The sequence below is a fragment of the Cryptomeria japonica genome, chromosome 6 (assembly GCF_030272615.1).
Source record: "Cryptomeria japonica chromosome 6, Sugi_1.0, whole genome shotgun sequence".
NCBI lineage: Eukaryota > Viridiplantae > Streptophyta > Pinopsida > Cupressales > Cupressaceae > Cryptomeria > Cryptomeria japonica.
The window spans coordinates 610,288,939-610,304,618 of NC_081410.1; the positions used below are offsets into that span (position 1 = coordinate 610,288,939).

Genomic DNA, 15,680 nt, shown 5'->3' on the forward strand with positions numbered 1-15,680 from the left:
TTTTCTATTTTTTCTCTCTTTTGGGGAGGATTTTGTTTTAAGTGATTTCTCTCATTTTCTCCATTTGTGAGAGATTGCATTTGTACACAGCCTAGTAGTCAGGGCTCATCTTTGCATATTTTCACATTTTTTGTTGCACTTAAGAGGTTATTGGTGTGAATATGGGTATTACCTAAATAGTTTCACTATTAGGTGCCTTTCACATCTTACCGCTTAAAATTTCTTACACATACGATAACTATCACATTATGTCCCATATCATAAGATTAAGACATTTGTCATAATCTTGTGTTGTCCTATGCCTCACCTTGGCCTATATATAACCAAGTGTCTCTCATACGTTATACATCCTTTCTATTCGCATTCTTTGATAGGAATACAATTTATTCTTGTCATAATGATTTTATAAGTATCTTGTGCTTTACATAGGCCTTTAAATCTTGGGTGGCTATCTCCATAGCTAAATATTACAACCTAGAGTAGAGTTCTTCTAGAGCCTCATCAATGAGAATTTTTTTGATAACCTTATCTAATACAAACCAATTTATTTTTAATGAGAATACAAATTATTGACATGATATTTTTTTGTATTTTATCACTATTTAAAAATTATTAAATATTGGTATCATTTTACAATTAAAAAATAATTAAAATGTTGATGCCATTTCTATATAACACTGCAATTAAAAATTATTGAATATTGATGTCATTTATATAAAACATTACAATTAAAATAATTATTAATTACTTTACCAATTTTATCAAATTCAATATCTATTTCTGTTGATTTTATCTATTTTTAATTAACCAAGAACATAAATAATATCCCAAATCAATAATGTTTGCCTAAAAGACATTTTTTAACATTTATCAAAAAAATTTAGTTCCTACGAAGGAGGATAGTTATGCATTCATTCAATTCTACTTTTTCAATAATTTAACCAATCATAGCATAGAATTAAAAAAATTGAACAAATATTCTTAGTTATTTTTAATTATCTATTTTAAATAATTGTAAAAATATCATTTATTTTGTTTCTAGATTAGTTATAGTAAGCACAAATAAATTAAATTTCCTCTCTTATTTATTACATATTTCAATTCATTAATCAAAAGTCAAATCATGAGAATCAAAAATTTCTTTATAATTTATTTTTATATGATAGTGAGTACATTGTGCAATGTACTCTATATTTTTCATTGTTCATGCATACCGACAATTACCTATATCTTCTTAATTCATATAATTTTGTCAACTTTATTATTATTATTCTAATCTATTTACAACTATACAAATATTCATCCTAGCTTACCAAGCAATAAATGATGTCTGCCCTTATTTAAACTTTACACATTAAACTGCAATCAAAGTCCACTAAAGTGGCTCAAATTCATTGAAGAGAAGTTGGTGCGCATTTGGTACAAGTACACCATCAATATTTTAATACCAATACTTTTATCATATTTTTTCACACAACTTTTATCACTACGTTTTTAATACCAATACTTTTTATCTTAAATTAAGACTAGTATCCATCCGACAATGCTCGTAGAATTTTAGAGAAATGATGGGAACAACATAAAACATATTGCATATCCAATAAATCAGATGGACATGTTCCAATACCAACTTTCAATTAATATACCTCCACCCTATGGCTAAGAATAGTAGGGCTCTTGATGAACCAATTCTATTGGAATGCAAGGTTTGCAACTAGAACTCCCACTCCATACAATTGTAGAGTGAGTATTCAATAGCCTCCTCGTCCCACCCACCCCAATGGCATTAGCTTGTTAGAGTAGGACCCTTACAATTCTATAGGCAAACCTTCTACTATTATTTTCTCACCTTTATAACTATTTTTTAATTATATTTTATTGTTCAATTTAAAAATAAATGTATTCAAGATAAGATCATGAAGCATAACATTTGAGTTTGATATGGCACAAAATCTTGGTTACTTTGTGCTTGGCACACATTCAAATGGATTATAAAGCAATTTTCATGTCCCCGACAAAATACAAAAATATTATGTACCTAGTTTGTTTCAAGTGGGTTTGGCGTCGAATGTACATACTTCCTAAGGCTTTGTAAAGCCACAAAATAAAAAGTATTATTTGAGCTTGGTTTTATCAAATTGATATATGTTTGATTTTATATGGACAATTTTATATTTTATGTCTTATTAATTCCAAGTTTGCTAAACAATAGAACAAATAATTGACTACGTTTTTTATTAATTAACAAAAATATTTATTTACAATCTAGCAACACTCGTTTTCAACAATTAAATATTTATTCATATCTCTCTCTCTATCCCTCTATCACAATGTTACATTATCTCTCTCCGTGTGTATCTCCCTTTGCCTCTACCTCTCTCTATCTATTTCTCTTCCTCTTCCTCTTCCTCTTCCTCCATCTCTATCTATCTATTTCTCTCCCTCTTCCTCTCCTCCTTTATCTTCATCTCTACTTTTACTATTGACATGAACTAGATATAAACTTGAAACATTGCAGTCTCTTGTTTATATCACAATTGAAATAACAAAAAATATTATTCTCATTATCAAAAATATTATTGTCATTATAAAATACATTTTTATAAACATAAACACAAATGAAGAGAGAATAGATAAACATGGTGCCAATAAAATATACAGGTCCAAATATATAATACAAATGGATTCCACGTTTCTAGCGAGGGAGCTTCTGCTTGTATCTTTATAGACTTTGGCAGATTCCATGAATGGCCTGCTTGGTATCTTTATAGACTTTTCTTACCATGATGCATAGATTTATATATATATATACCAATCTTCTCAGGAAACAAAATCAAAATCATTGCTTTCCAAGCAGATCTGAAATTCATTCAATGGAAGAGCAATGGCTGATTTGGCTTTCTGCGCTTCTAAGCAGTGTGCTAGCATATTTCTTATTAGATCTAATCGGGAGAAGAATGAAGAAAAGAAGAGAAAATCTTCCTCCTGGACCTCCTGCCTGGCCATTCGTGGGAAACCTTCTCCAGATGGGGAGAAAACCGAATGAATCTTTGTGGGCTCTTTCTCAGAAATACGGCCCTCTCATGACTCTCTCTCTCGGCATGAAAACTGCTGTGGTGGTTTCCTCCTCTGAAATGGCAAAGGAGATCTTCAAAACCCATGACCAAAACTTTGCAGGACGGACTCTGATGGAATCAATGAAAGTTCTTTCTCACCACGAATCTTCAATCGCTTTTGCTCAGTATGGAGATTACTGGAGGAAATTGAGGCGAATTGCCACCACAGAGCTCTTCACTCCCACCAGACTCCACGCCCTGCAATATCTGAGAAGAGATCAAGTCTCTCAGACAATTCGAATGGTTTTCAAGCAGAGTGGAAAAAGTTTGAAAATTGCACATTTGATGTTCTACGTGGGTTTCAATCTCATGAGCAACGGCATCTTCAGTAAGAATTTGTTCGATCCCAACAATCCAGAGTCTGGAGAATTGAGGAACACTTTAATGAAACGGTGAGGTTAACCGGAAAACCCAACTTGGCCAACTTTTTTCCGATTCTGAGGTACCTGGATCCGCAGAGCGTGTGCCGTGATCTGGCTATCCATGAAAAGCGATTACATAACTACTTAGATGTAGTCATACAAGATCCGCTAGAGGCGAGGAGGAGGGGCGTGGATCTTCCCAAGGAAAAGGACTTTCTCGACATTCTGCTCGATTCGACAGCCCATGATTTCACTCTGGAAAATATCAGGGCTTTAGTTATTGTAAGTACCCTTAGAATTTTAACATCATTGTTCAGATTTTCATGTCAGATCGAGGAAGGAAAAAAAAGTTTAGTTGGTCGATCCACATTGTTAGAGGAATATAGGTAAAGTATTATTAAATATATTTAGTTTCTATTGATGGACATTTTTGCATTCATATGCAAATGTAATACGTCTTTGATTTAATAAAATGAATACTATTTTCTATCTTGGACAACTAAACATAAGATGATAAGTTTTTTTATTTTTTAGGACTAATAAAAGGGTAAATGAACTATAATAATTCAGAGATCTTTTAGTTTTATGAATTGGTTAGTTGTTCAACGCCTTCTTCAACTCCTATGTTTCGTTTCCAAAGAAAAGAAAATTTTATGATTGATGAGTGATTTTCTTTTCATTATGTGTAGGAACTTTTGTCTGCTGGTAGTGACACTACTAGTACAACAGTAGAATGGGCTATGGTGGAACTCATTGCTAATCCTCATGTAATGAAGCAAGCACAAAAAGAATTAGAAGAGATAATTGGTCTCAATTGAAGAGTGGAAGACTCTGATATTGATTATCTACCTTATCTTCATGCTATAGTGAAAGAAGTTTTTCGACTACACCCAACACTTCCTTTGGCAGTGCCTCATAGAGCGGACAATTCATGTGAGGTGGCAGGGTATATGATACCCAAGCACACCATGGTGATTGTGAATTTGTGGGCAATTGGAAGAGATCCTAAAATTTGGAAGGAACCTTTAAAATTTATGCCAGAGAGGTTTTTTAATGGTGAGAATAATAAGATGACGTACAAGGGACAAGATTTTGAGTTGATACCATTTGGAGTTGGAAGAAGAATATGCTTAGGACTTCCTTTAGCTCATCAAATGGTTCATTTCACTATTGCTTCATTCATCCATTCATTTAATTGGACTCTTCCAATAGGGATGAATTATGACAAAATAGACATGAGTGAAACCTTTGGAATAGTATTAAAGAAGGCTATAGAACTGCACACAATCCCCACACCAAGATTACCAAACCATCTATATTAAAACAATATGTTAGAAATAAGGGTCAAATCAAATTATATTGAGTTTGTGGTTCTATAAATACTACTTACTGTTGGTGTGAATAAGGACATAATCTTAGAACTAGTTCTTGTTTAGCACCTATTCACACATGTTAAGTTTAGTTAGCATAGTTTAGTTGTCACATGAAACAATTATTTAATATTTTTCATATTAGTTATCTTAGGTGTCATTTTAGATAGAAATTGGGTAGCATCATGCATTTAAGTTTGTTTCAAGGACAGTTGTAACTACTACATCATCTCTGGCCTATATAAGCAATCTCTTTTGTAACTTGTATATATCAATTCATAGAAATTTCTTATCTAGCATTTTAGTTCAATCTTCGTTGTTCATTATTGCTCAAACTACAACATTCTTGTGTGGTTGGATAGTTTCTTAGTTGATCCCTAGAAGTATGACCAACTTTATGATTGGCTCCTAATCTTTCAAATATGGTATCAAAGCTATGTCCAATCAAATTCCTTTCCCATTCAAAGAATAGAGTATTTGATAGAGATCCATTATTTGTTTCTCTCACAATCTAGTTTGCAGATCTGACATCATTTCGACATGGAAAATTCCTCCAATTTTCAAAAATTGTTCATTTGGGTTGTTGTTATACCGTTAGCAATATTATACAATTTCTCATTCTATTCATAGCAGCTACAATACTACTTGCTAGTTTTCATTGAACAATGATATCATTGATATAATAGGTTGATATTTGTTGTTCAATGTGTCTCTATCATTCAAGTTCAAGGTTCCTTCCAATCAGGTTGAGGCATCATGAGTGCAAATTACTATTGGAAGCGTATTGATAGTCAAGTTTTTTATTTATAGTGAACATAATTTAGTCAAGGTAGAAATCTATGAGGGACTATTTTTAATAAGGCAACATTGACTTTGATGATTATTTGTTCCATCACCTTTATTTTCAAAGTGGTATTCTTGTTGCAAGGTAGTGATTATTCTATTTTCTAGTTCATGACAATTAAGTGCTCCTCCCACTTTGGCTTGATCTCATATACAACCATCTTTCTTCCATGCAGACTTAGTATTTGTGAGTTGTAGTGACATTAAACAAGAGCTGCAAGCAACAAAGTTCTTGCTAGGGAGTGGTAGGAAGGAAGTGTGGTTGTTTTGTATTGTTGTTGATAGAGTTGGTAGAGTTTAAGCAATACTAAGACCTAATAGATTTTTATTTTGATCTAATCAAAATCAAATTTCAAATAAATAATAAATGCAACTATTAGAATCATTGGGAAGGCACATATGAGCATATGCAATATCTACTTAACACATATACACAACATTGCAATACCAAGTAGAAGAAGAATATATATATATATATATATATATATATATATTGACATGTATTGACATATATTTGTTAAATGTGTCTTCTTCCATTCTTATCTGGTCACATTGTTAACTCATTTATATGGAATTTAAAAATGAAAATGCTTGTTCTAAACATTGTTTGCCAATTAACCATGTTGTACATTTTAAAGATAAAAATAGTATAGTGGTAATTAATTGTGTATATTCATTTGATTTTTCTAAATCAGTTTCTTTGTGGACTTCCTGACTATTTTGAGCTTCTTTGTGGGCTTCTTGGTATAGTGGTAATGAATTGTGTAATTTCATTTGCTTTTTTTGAATTAGTTTATTTGTGGGCTTCTTGACTATTTTGAGCTTCTCTATGGGCTTCCTGGATATTTTGATCTTTTTCATTAAAAAACCTACAAAATTAACATGGAGATTGGCTAAAATAGAAATCAGTTATTCAGTGCAACCAAATTTTTGAAAAGAATAACAACTATATTGCACATAGAGATTGCCAATAGGCATGAGTGATCTAATTTTTAGATGGCTATTTTGTAATTTCTCAGACTTCCACTTTTATATTTGTACAAAAATCTTAGCATTTGAATAGAAACATCATAAAAAAAATTATTTGATAGTTAAGGTTTACCCATAAATTTAACCCTTAGTAATAAAATGCATTATATTTGACAATTGGCTTCCAATCAAATAAGCCATGACGGAGAAATTGAACTCTATCATAATATGATCTATTGCCCCCTCCTTTAGCTTGTTTCAAGTTATATTACAATCATACTTTGCACTATCTACATGTCCTTAAAAAAAATTGTGAGGATATAGTTTCCCTTTTTCATCTAGAAAGGGTTGAGAAACCACATAACAATCATACTTTCCCATTTAATTGAGTGCACCTGATGGATTGCTCTTTGTTTCAAACTGGGGCTTCATTTTAATTAGGTTATTTTTACTGATGCACCCCAAGTCTAAATCCTTTCAATTTAATTTTTTACTCTACCTAATTTCAGCATAGTTATTAAATTTTTGTCAATGCCCATTATGAGTGCATATAACAAATATAAATGAAAAAAAACTGTCTATATTTCATCTAAAAAAGAATATAATGGCAGGGTAATTGTCACATCTTATACTACAAAATAGAGAGTACAAAGCGGGATATCAATTTCACTTTTTAACCTAGAACTCTCACCCTTCTGCTACCTTCCAATGCATTGGCAAGTGTATTCTAGAATTTTCATTAGAACCATCTTGCTGGTGACATGAGTTAATTGGTCATTGCAAACTACTAGACCAAATCTCATTAGCACATTAACAATAAAAGCATTGCACAACCATTATATAACCAATCAATGCTAAATGACAAGGAAGAACTAAGATTGCATCATCTACATAAAGTAGTTAAGAATCATAAATAGATGATTTCACCATTTTAGTTTTTTATAAGGAAAAATAAAAAATATGAAGCTTGGGCAGATCCCTCAAACTAAGAATATTTATATGATTTTATGGTAACATGAATCTTATGATTCAACGTGCTTGGAGTGTAAGAGTATTCTGAGTATTAATACTTCTACTAGTACTTCAAAAAAAAAAACATCTAAAAGAGAATATTATAAAATTTAAACCATAGAAAACAAAGCAATGTTATTGCTGAATATATTGAATTATCTTATGATTAAATCCTATATAATTGAACAACTCAACTTTTAATGCATTGCTTGAGTTTTGGGTTCCATTGACCTTCTTTGGTTAATTGTGGCATTCATTTAATTTATTTATTTCTCCTACCTTAAACTTAGTTTTATATTCAACATAAGAGATCCTCTCCAAGGTTTCAATGGCCTTTGGTTCCCTCTATGCTCATCCATATTTTGTCTATTGTAATATGTATACAAATCCTCTATTTTTCTCACTAGTAGGTTTTCATTGTTAGACATAAAATATTTTACTTTTTGGGCTTCTTTATTCATTTTGTAATGATGCTTATCTAACTACTAAAGTGCACATTCCTCAAAGGAAATAGAAGCATTTGACAAAGTGATTTCATAAGTCTAATAAAATGCACTACACAAGTTCAATTTGACAACACGACAAGGACATAGGAGCTTCACTTAGTGAACCTGGGTTATAGCACTTGAATTCATGGTGTACTAAAGAATCCCTCTATTTTCAAAAAATATTGCCCTAAACTCTTTTTTTGTCACCCCCTCCCAATACACAACTCGAATTAAAAGCCCCCCTATTTTCACCAAATCTTGTATTTTTCATAGCCCAGATTAAAAACCCCCCTATTTTCACCGATAGGAAATATATTGTACCTCTTTTCTCATTGGTTTGTTCTTGATGACCACTAGTCTCCCCTTGATGGTTTTCAAATTCTGTTCTACCTCCTCCAAAGTTTCCTCTTCCTTTATTGTTCTTTCCTCTACCTCTGGCCTCCTGCTCTTGCCTCCTCTTGACCTTCTCTTTTACTCTTGTGTCCAACTAAAAACATTCTTCTACACTCCTAGGCGTAGTTAGACTCAATTTGTCTTGTATGCTATATATCAACCCAATCATATACCTTGCTATTTTCTCCACTTCATCTTCATGGTGCCCTGCCCTCAAGCTCAATTTATGAAACACCTTTGTATATGTCATCACATCCATTTCTTTTTGCTTTAAGTTTTGCAACCTCTTAAAAATTTAGACCTCATAATCACCCAATAGAAATTGGGCCTTCACCTTTGCTACCATTCTGTCCCAAGTATTAATCTTGGGCTTTCCTCTTCTCAATCTCTCTAAATGAGTGTAATTCCACCAAGTCAGTGCTGACCCCTTCAACTTGGTCTTGCCCAACTTCACCTTTTAGTCCTCTGAAACCTCCTTGAAGTCAAAATAGTTTTCAAGGGAATCTATCCAATCTAGTACCTCCTCATTATTGATCTTGTCACCATGCATTCGAAAGTCCAATTTCATGTCAGAATGGTCTCCTTTGACAGCCTTGAGCACCGTTAGAAATTTTTTCTCTTTCGGCCCCAACTGTTCCTCTTGGAGTATATTCTGGGGAGCTTCATTCTCCTTCTCACCTACTTATTCTTCCTCCAGGTCACTATCCACATTAAGAACCCCAGTTATCCTCAAATTTGCTTCCAGTGCTGCTATCTTGACCAACATACCATCTTGGTTCTCCTTGGCTGACCTCACCTCTTTTGTGAGGACTGCACTTCCCTTGGGAGGCATCTTGCCCTCCTCCTATGCAATCACTATTTCCACTCAGAGTTCACACACACAAAACTCCCAATCAGAACCTAAGCTTTGATACAACTTGATGCAAGACAAGGAGGGAGAATCGGTCTAATTGTTGTTAAAAACCCTAGTTACCATGACTAACCAAGTCACTATTGAAAAACTGCTATAACTTCTTCCTCCAACGAATTAGAAATACAAATCACTAGCAAAATGGAAGGAAATTTAATTATTTATCCATACATATGTCTATCCAATAAATTTGGATCCATACAACACCATACACGTGCAGAAAACAAATTAATTGTAGAAAAATGAGCTTCCAATTAGTTTCCAATGATTTCAAATCAGATTATAGAAATTCAAATTTTCAGAATTCACATAGCATCATCTGTTTCCAACTGTTGTCTTATATAATTTATACCAAAATTTAAACTTTCCTGCAATCCAAATAGACCTTTGGACCGCATGACTGCTCGACTCCCAAATCTGGAAAAATTAAATCTAGACACTAACATCGGAATAACAATCCTGAACTGACCAATCAATGTTGGACATCAACTTCGGAATAGCAATCCCATTCCGAGGTCTTGATCACCCATCAAAATAAACAATACATGTGGAGTAATCATTTTATGCAATTCTGATAGAGTAAACTTACCCCGATGTCCCTATTTCGACATAGCTATACCAAACAAGGCATTTGGATGTCTATCGGCATAGCCATCAAAAGTTGGTTAAATAGTATTTTCCAAACCTGATAGAGTAAACTATCCCGGTGACACTTTATCGGGTTAACTATTCTGATGATAAATTTTTACAACACTGACGCTTTATTGAGTTAACTATCCTGGTGACAACATTGACAACTTTTTACAAGAATGACACTTTATCAGTTTAACTATCTCTATGACAACATAATGACAACTTTTGAACAACTTTACAAACTTGCAAATTATGACTCCAAATTTGACATATAGACCTAAAAACATGAAATAACATTACAAATGATCTCAAAAGACCTTATTGAATCAAATGACATGATCCCTAACTCCTAAGACTCAAACACCTAATTGACATGATAACTAGACTCTAGGTGCTCCTACACCAAGTTTGTAAGCTTTATTCAATTTGGAAAGTAGATAGTTGTGGGTACATTAAGCTCAATGAAAGATTGTTATTCATATTAGTATGGGGAGGCACTTTCATTTATGCATGTAGGTGGAAGAGATGCACCTACCATATGTAATGTGCAAAGAAGAACTCACTTATATGCATAATTAATTAATTGATTTTCTTATTATAATTCATGTTGAGAATGGTAACTATAAAGTTATCTAAGTGTGAAATTTGGATTAAGTAACGAAGAGGAACTAAAAATATAAAGTTGTCTATGTATAAATTTTACCTAATTGAGTTTTGGGCAACATACCTTAAGTTGTAAATAGTTGCAATGTTAGCCTATTGAACTAGTTATGTTCAACCTATCAACTCAACTAGAATTTGAGAAATATTGTAACAAGTTGGGGAGGGTGGTGAACAATGACTATACTTACATTGTGGTTTGAAATTATATAAAAGCTTTGGCAAAGGTGGAATAGGATTTTGTATGCACTTTTTAGCTCACTTGATCTAGATGCACTACCTAGTCAAAAAGTCATCCTAGTTAGGAGGTACTTATACTGTGTGATTGACTAGAGTCATGTAGGTTCTAAACACCAAGTTCAAATTGCAATTAGGCCTAGACCTGTGTTTTCATCCTCATGAAGGGTAGGGCCACTTTTGAATTGAAGGTGTACCAGGGATTGCCAACTATATAGATGGAGGTAAAGCCCTTTGTGGTTGGTATATTTATAGATTTTGTCAACTATACTAAGATTTTGCAATGTTGTACAAGTTGGTATGTATACATATCTTTTGAGGAAACAAAATCATAGTTTTCTTAGCAAATCTTGTTTATTTAATGGAAAAGCAATGGGTGATTTTTATTTCTATACTAGTAATCAAAGTGCTACTTTATTTCTTATTATATTTACTAGGGAGAAGGAAAGAAGAAAAGAAAGGTAAACCTTCTCATCGACCTCCTACCTAGCCCGTTGTGGTAAACCTTCCATCCTAGGGGATCATCCATCCTAGAACTACTTTGACTCAGTTGCATTCATCCATGGAGTCTAATCTAAGATAAATCCTAATCAATTTGATATGTAATTTACAAAACCTTTAGCAAATGTTTTTCCTTTTGAACCATTCAATAAAAACCTCCTAAAGCTCATCTAATGACTGCTAGGAGTATTTTTTCATTGTATCAAATTATGTTTTTCAATCAATATTCAATTACATAGTTTATTACTCATATTTCATGATTAGTGGTTCACATGAGCTCATCTCTCATAAGCATGAATGCTTCAATCAACACTCAGTGCATCCATATGATACTAAGAAGGATGAAGTATTTAGAACTTTTAAGAGGTCATATATCCTAATACTACTACAATTCAAATATACTTAATCATGGAGTTTCTCCCAATGCTAGAAAGGTGAACCAATAATCCATGAGTGGAGGTTTATTTGCTAGTTTAAAACTATGTATGAAATGTATAATTATGTGCATATTAAGAGATCCTTTTACTAGTTGTCTTTGCTATTTTTATCTTTGTGTTATAGTTTGTTTTAAGGGCTATGAGTTGTATAGAATACAATCTTGTTATTTGAAATGCATTTTGTATAAAACACATTCTTCTTGTGATTTGAAATGCAGTTTGTAATGAAAATGGAGAAGTCTAAGAAAGACCTCTATTTAGGCATAAGTTGAATGGATATAATATTGGTGAGTGTAAAAAACAATATGAATTTATTGTTTACCTCTGTTTATTGTCGCAATGTGTTTATTTGTCTATGTTTCAAAATCTACACCCAAAACCAATCCCACTTAACGTACTATCCCATTTACAAAACCCTCGACAAATATCATTTCTTAAACCAGTTATTATAAATCTCATTTAATTCATATACAAATATAATCATTTTGTTCCATCAAAGATATTACTTTTATGACCAAAGTTAACACTATTATTGTCGAATACATACATACATATGATTGTTGTCATTATCAAATACATGTTTATATACAATTGATACTGACCATTATCCAATATGTTTATATATTAAAAATATATATATGATAATTATGTTCCATCAAAGATATTATCAAAGATAGCACTATTATTATCAAATACATTTATATTACAATAGAATATAAAAGGAACATGATCATGTTAGATAGAACACATTACTTATTGTCAAATATACACTAGTACTGTCAAATACATTTATATATATACACACGACAATGGCGGTTACCAAATATGTCTTTATATATACAAGTCTCATGCGAGGGAAGGGGACGTCTTTGTCAAATGCCATGAACGGTGCGTTTGGTATCCTTAATTTTTTATATATACGAACTCATCTCAGAAAAAATGACGTCTTTTGATAGATCACGATTTTTTTTGTATCCTTGGTATCAACGAAATCATTTTAGGAAAATGATTTTTATACATACAATATTCATATATATATTAGATCTTTAACGTATTGCTGCTAGAGTCCATAGAATCCCATTGAGTCACAGTGGAAATGATTTCACTGTGGTGAACGTAGGGCTTTAGTTTTGGTAAGTAATTGCATAATAAGTGCTATCAGGTTTTCACAATTCACGTTAAATGTTCAATAATTACATATTTTCTTAGTTTTTCAATTTCATGATCTATTATGATTAGAATGAGCAAGAAAGAGATCAAAATCTATTATCAGTATAAATATGAGTATGCAAGAGATCTTGATTGTTTTGTTCGGTCATCTTGATAATAGATAGATGTAAAATATCGATGAAGAAAAATGATTATGTAGTATAATCTGGAACGACTTAAATCACAAACACCAAGCTTACACTTCTAGGCTTAAAAGTGTTAAACACTGAGAGTTGACTAACATTTTCTAGGCTTGCTTAAGGTGTGTGATCACACTAAGAATACACTTCTAGGCTTAAAAGTGTTAGACACTCAGAGTTGACTAACATTCTCTAGGCTTAATATATTGCTTAGTGTGTGTGGTTTAAGGCTAGCCATATAATCTAGATATATTCAATCTAAATGTCATAACTTTTAACAATTACAAATGAGTAACAAATGAGTAACATTCTATAAGGATCACCTAGATGCAATGAGTGCTAAGTAGACCATTCATTCTCATGAGAGATGGGTTCTTGTGAGCCACTACTTATGAAATATGGGTCAATGAGTTTGACTCGAAAACTACACATTTGAATCTTAATAGCAATATCATAAAACAAAAGATAATTAATTGATGTAGAGGGCCTCAACTCAATGGTTATTTTTTAATATTAAATAGTTTAATAGGAAAAGAAAAAACTTTTGAATAAAATAAGATAATTATTAATTATTTTCTATATAAATAAATTATAAAATTGTTATAGACTATTTGATATTAAATTATTTGATTTATAAATAGAGTACACATAACCAACCATAGCATCTCCACAATAAGTAATTCTCTAGCCTTAAGTCATAATAAAATAAAAATTAAATGTTTAATTGGATATATGTAACTATATCATATATGTTTGTTTAATTTTTTCTTATATAATAAAAAACTAAAACATGTATGCTTGTTTAATTTTTTAGGAGTAAGAAAAGGTAGATAGCTCCACCAAGCAATTTCTTTTAGTTCTAAGAATCGGTTTGTTGTTCAATGCACACTTTAACTCATATTTTTCATTTTCAATAAAATATAAATTTGTACGGTTGATGGATCCCTTCTTTATGATCATGTAGGAATTTTTGGCTATTGGTAGTGACACTACTACTACAACAATAGAATGGGTTATGGTTAAATTGATTGCCAATCCTCAAGTAATGAAACAAGGACAAAAATAATTAAAAGAGGTAGTCAACCTCAACAAAAAGGTGGAAGAATCTAACATAGACCATCTACCTTATCTCCACGATATAGTGAAAGAAGTGTTTCGACTACACCCAACACTTCCTTTGGTAGTTCCTCACAAAGGAAGATAATTTGTGCGAAGTAGTGGGGTATATGACCCAAGGACACACAAGTGATTGTGAACGTGTGGGCAATTGGAAGGGATCCTAAGAATTGGAAGGAACCTTTTAAATTTATGCCAGAGAGGTCTTTTAATTGTGAGAATAGTAAGATTGAGTATAAGGGACAAGATTTTGAGTTGATACCATTTGGAGCTTGAAGAAGAATATGCTTAGGACTTCCTTTGGCTCATCAAATGGTTCGTTTTCGTATTGCTTCTTTAATCCGTTCATTTGATTGGAACCTTCTAATAGGAATGAATTATCAGAAAATAGACATGAAAGATACCTTTGGAACAATATTGAAGAAGGCTATAGAATTGCATGTAATCCCCACACCAAGATTACAAAATCATCTATATTAGAATAATGTGTTAGAAATAAGGGTCAAATAAATTTATGATGAGATTTTTCTGCTGAAAATATGACTTAATAGCTCTATTACAGGGTTTGGTGTAAGTTTAGGTGAAGTGATATTATGAATTATTAAATAAATATTATGAAAAATGCATAATGTACAATGCCTACATGTCATGTATGTTTGTTTCACTTTCTTTCATTACTAATATCATACTTATTAATGATGTTTCCTATTTCCATCAGTATAATTTATCAATGATATTTTGTATTGACATTACAGGTGTTTATTATTAGTAGATTTCCACAATCCATGAATAATATTGTTGTAGAAGCTTCTAGATTAGATTGTGTGTATATTTTTTCATCAACATTTCAGATCACACTCTATGATCCATAATCAGGATGATGGAGTGTATAAGGAGCTTAAAAATGAGTTAGTTGCAGACTTGAGCAGAATGAAAAGAAAGGGGAAGGATGGAGGAAGAAAGTGCATGATGTACAAGGATAGGACAAGAGAGGACAATTGATGTATATAGAAACACTAGAAAATAATAAACCAATAAACAAATGAAAAAATCAAATAAATAAAAGGAAAAAAAACATTGATATTATAAATATATATATATATAAACAAGTAAAGACAGTCAATAATTCAAAAATACAAAAAATAGGACAAAAATAAATGAGACTAAAAATATTTGTCAATTACAAAAACCAACAAACAAAGAAACAAGGAAAAAACACCAACTAAATAATATAAAGAGAATAAAATTGAGTATGCAAATAAAGCTAGGGAAACCAAAAAAATAG

At 31.8% G+C, this 15,680-nt stretch overlaps 1 protein-coding gene across 1 annotated transcript; it reads left to right on the top strand.

Moving 5' to 3' along the window:
* The first annotated feature begins 2,873 nt into the window (after positions 1–2,873).
* On the top strand, positions 2,874–4,296 carry LOC131037722 (7-ethoxycoumarin O-deethylase-like). The gene is made up of 3 exons (XM_057969905.2): positions 2,874–3,508; positions 3,559–3,760; positions 4,168–4,296. Exons 1-3 carry the CDS (start codon positions 2,874–2,876, stop codon positions 4,294–4,296), a joined length of 966 nt encoding a protein of 321 aa, XP_057825888.2.
* The last annotated feature ends 11,384 nt before the right edge of the window (positions 4,297–15,680 follow it).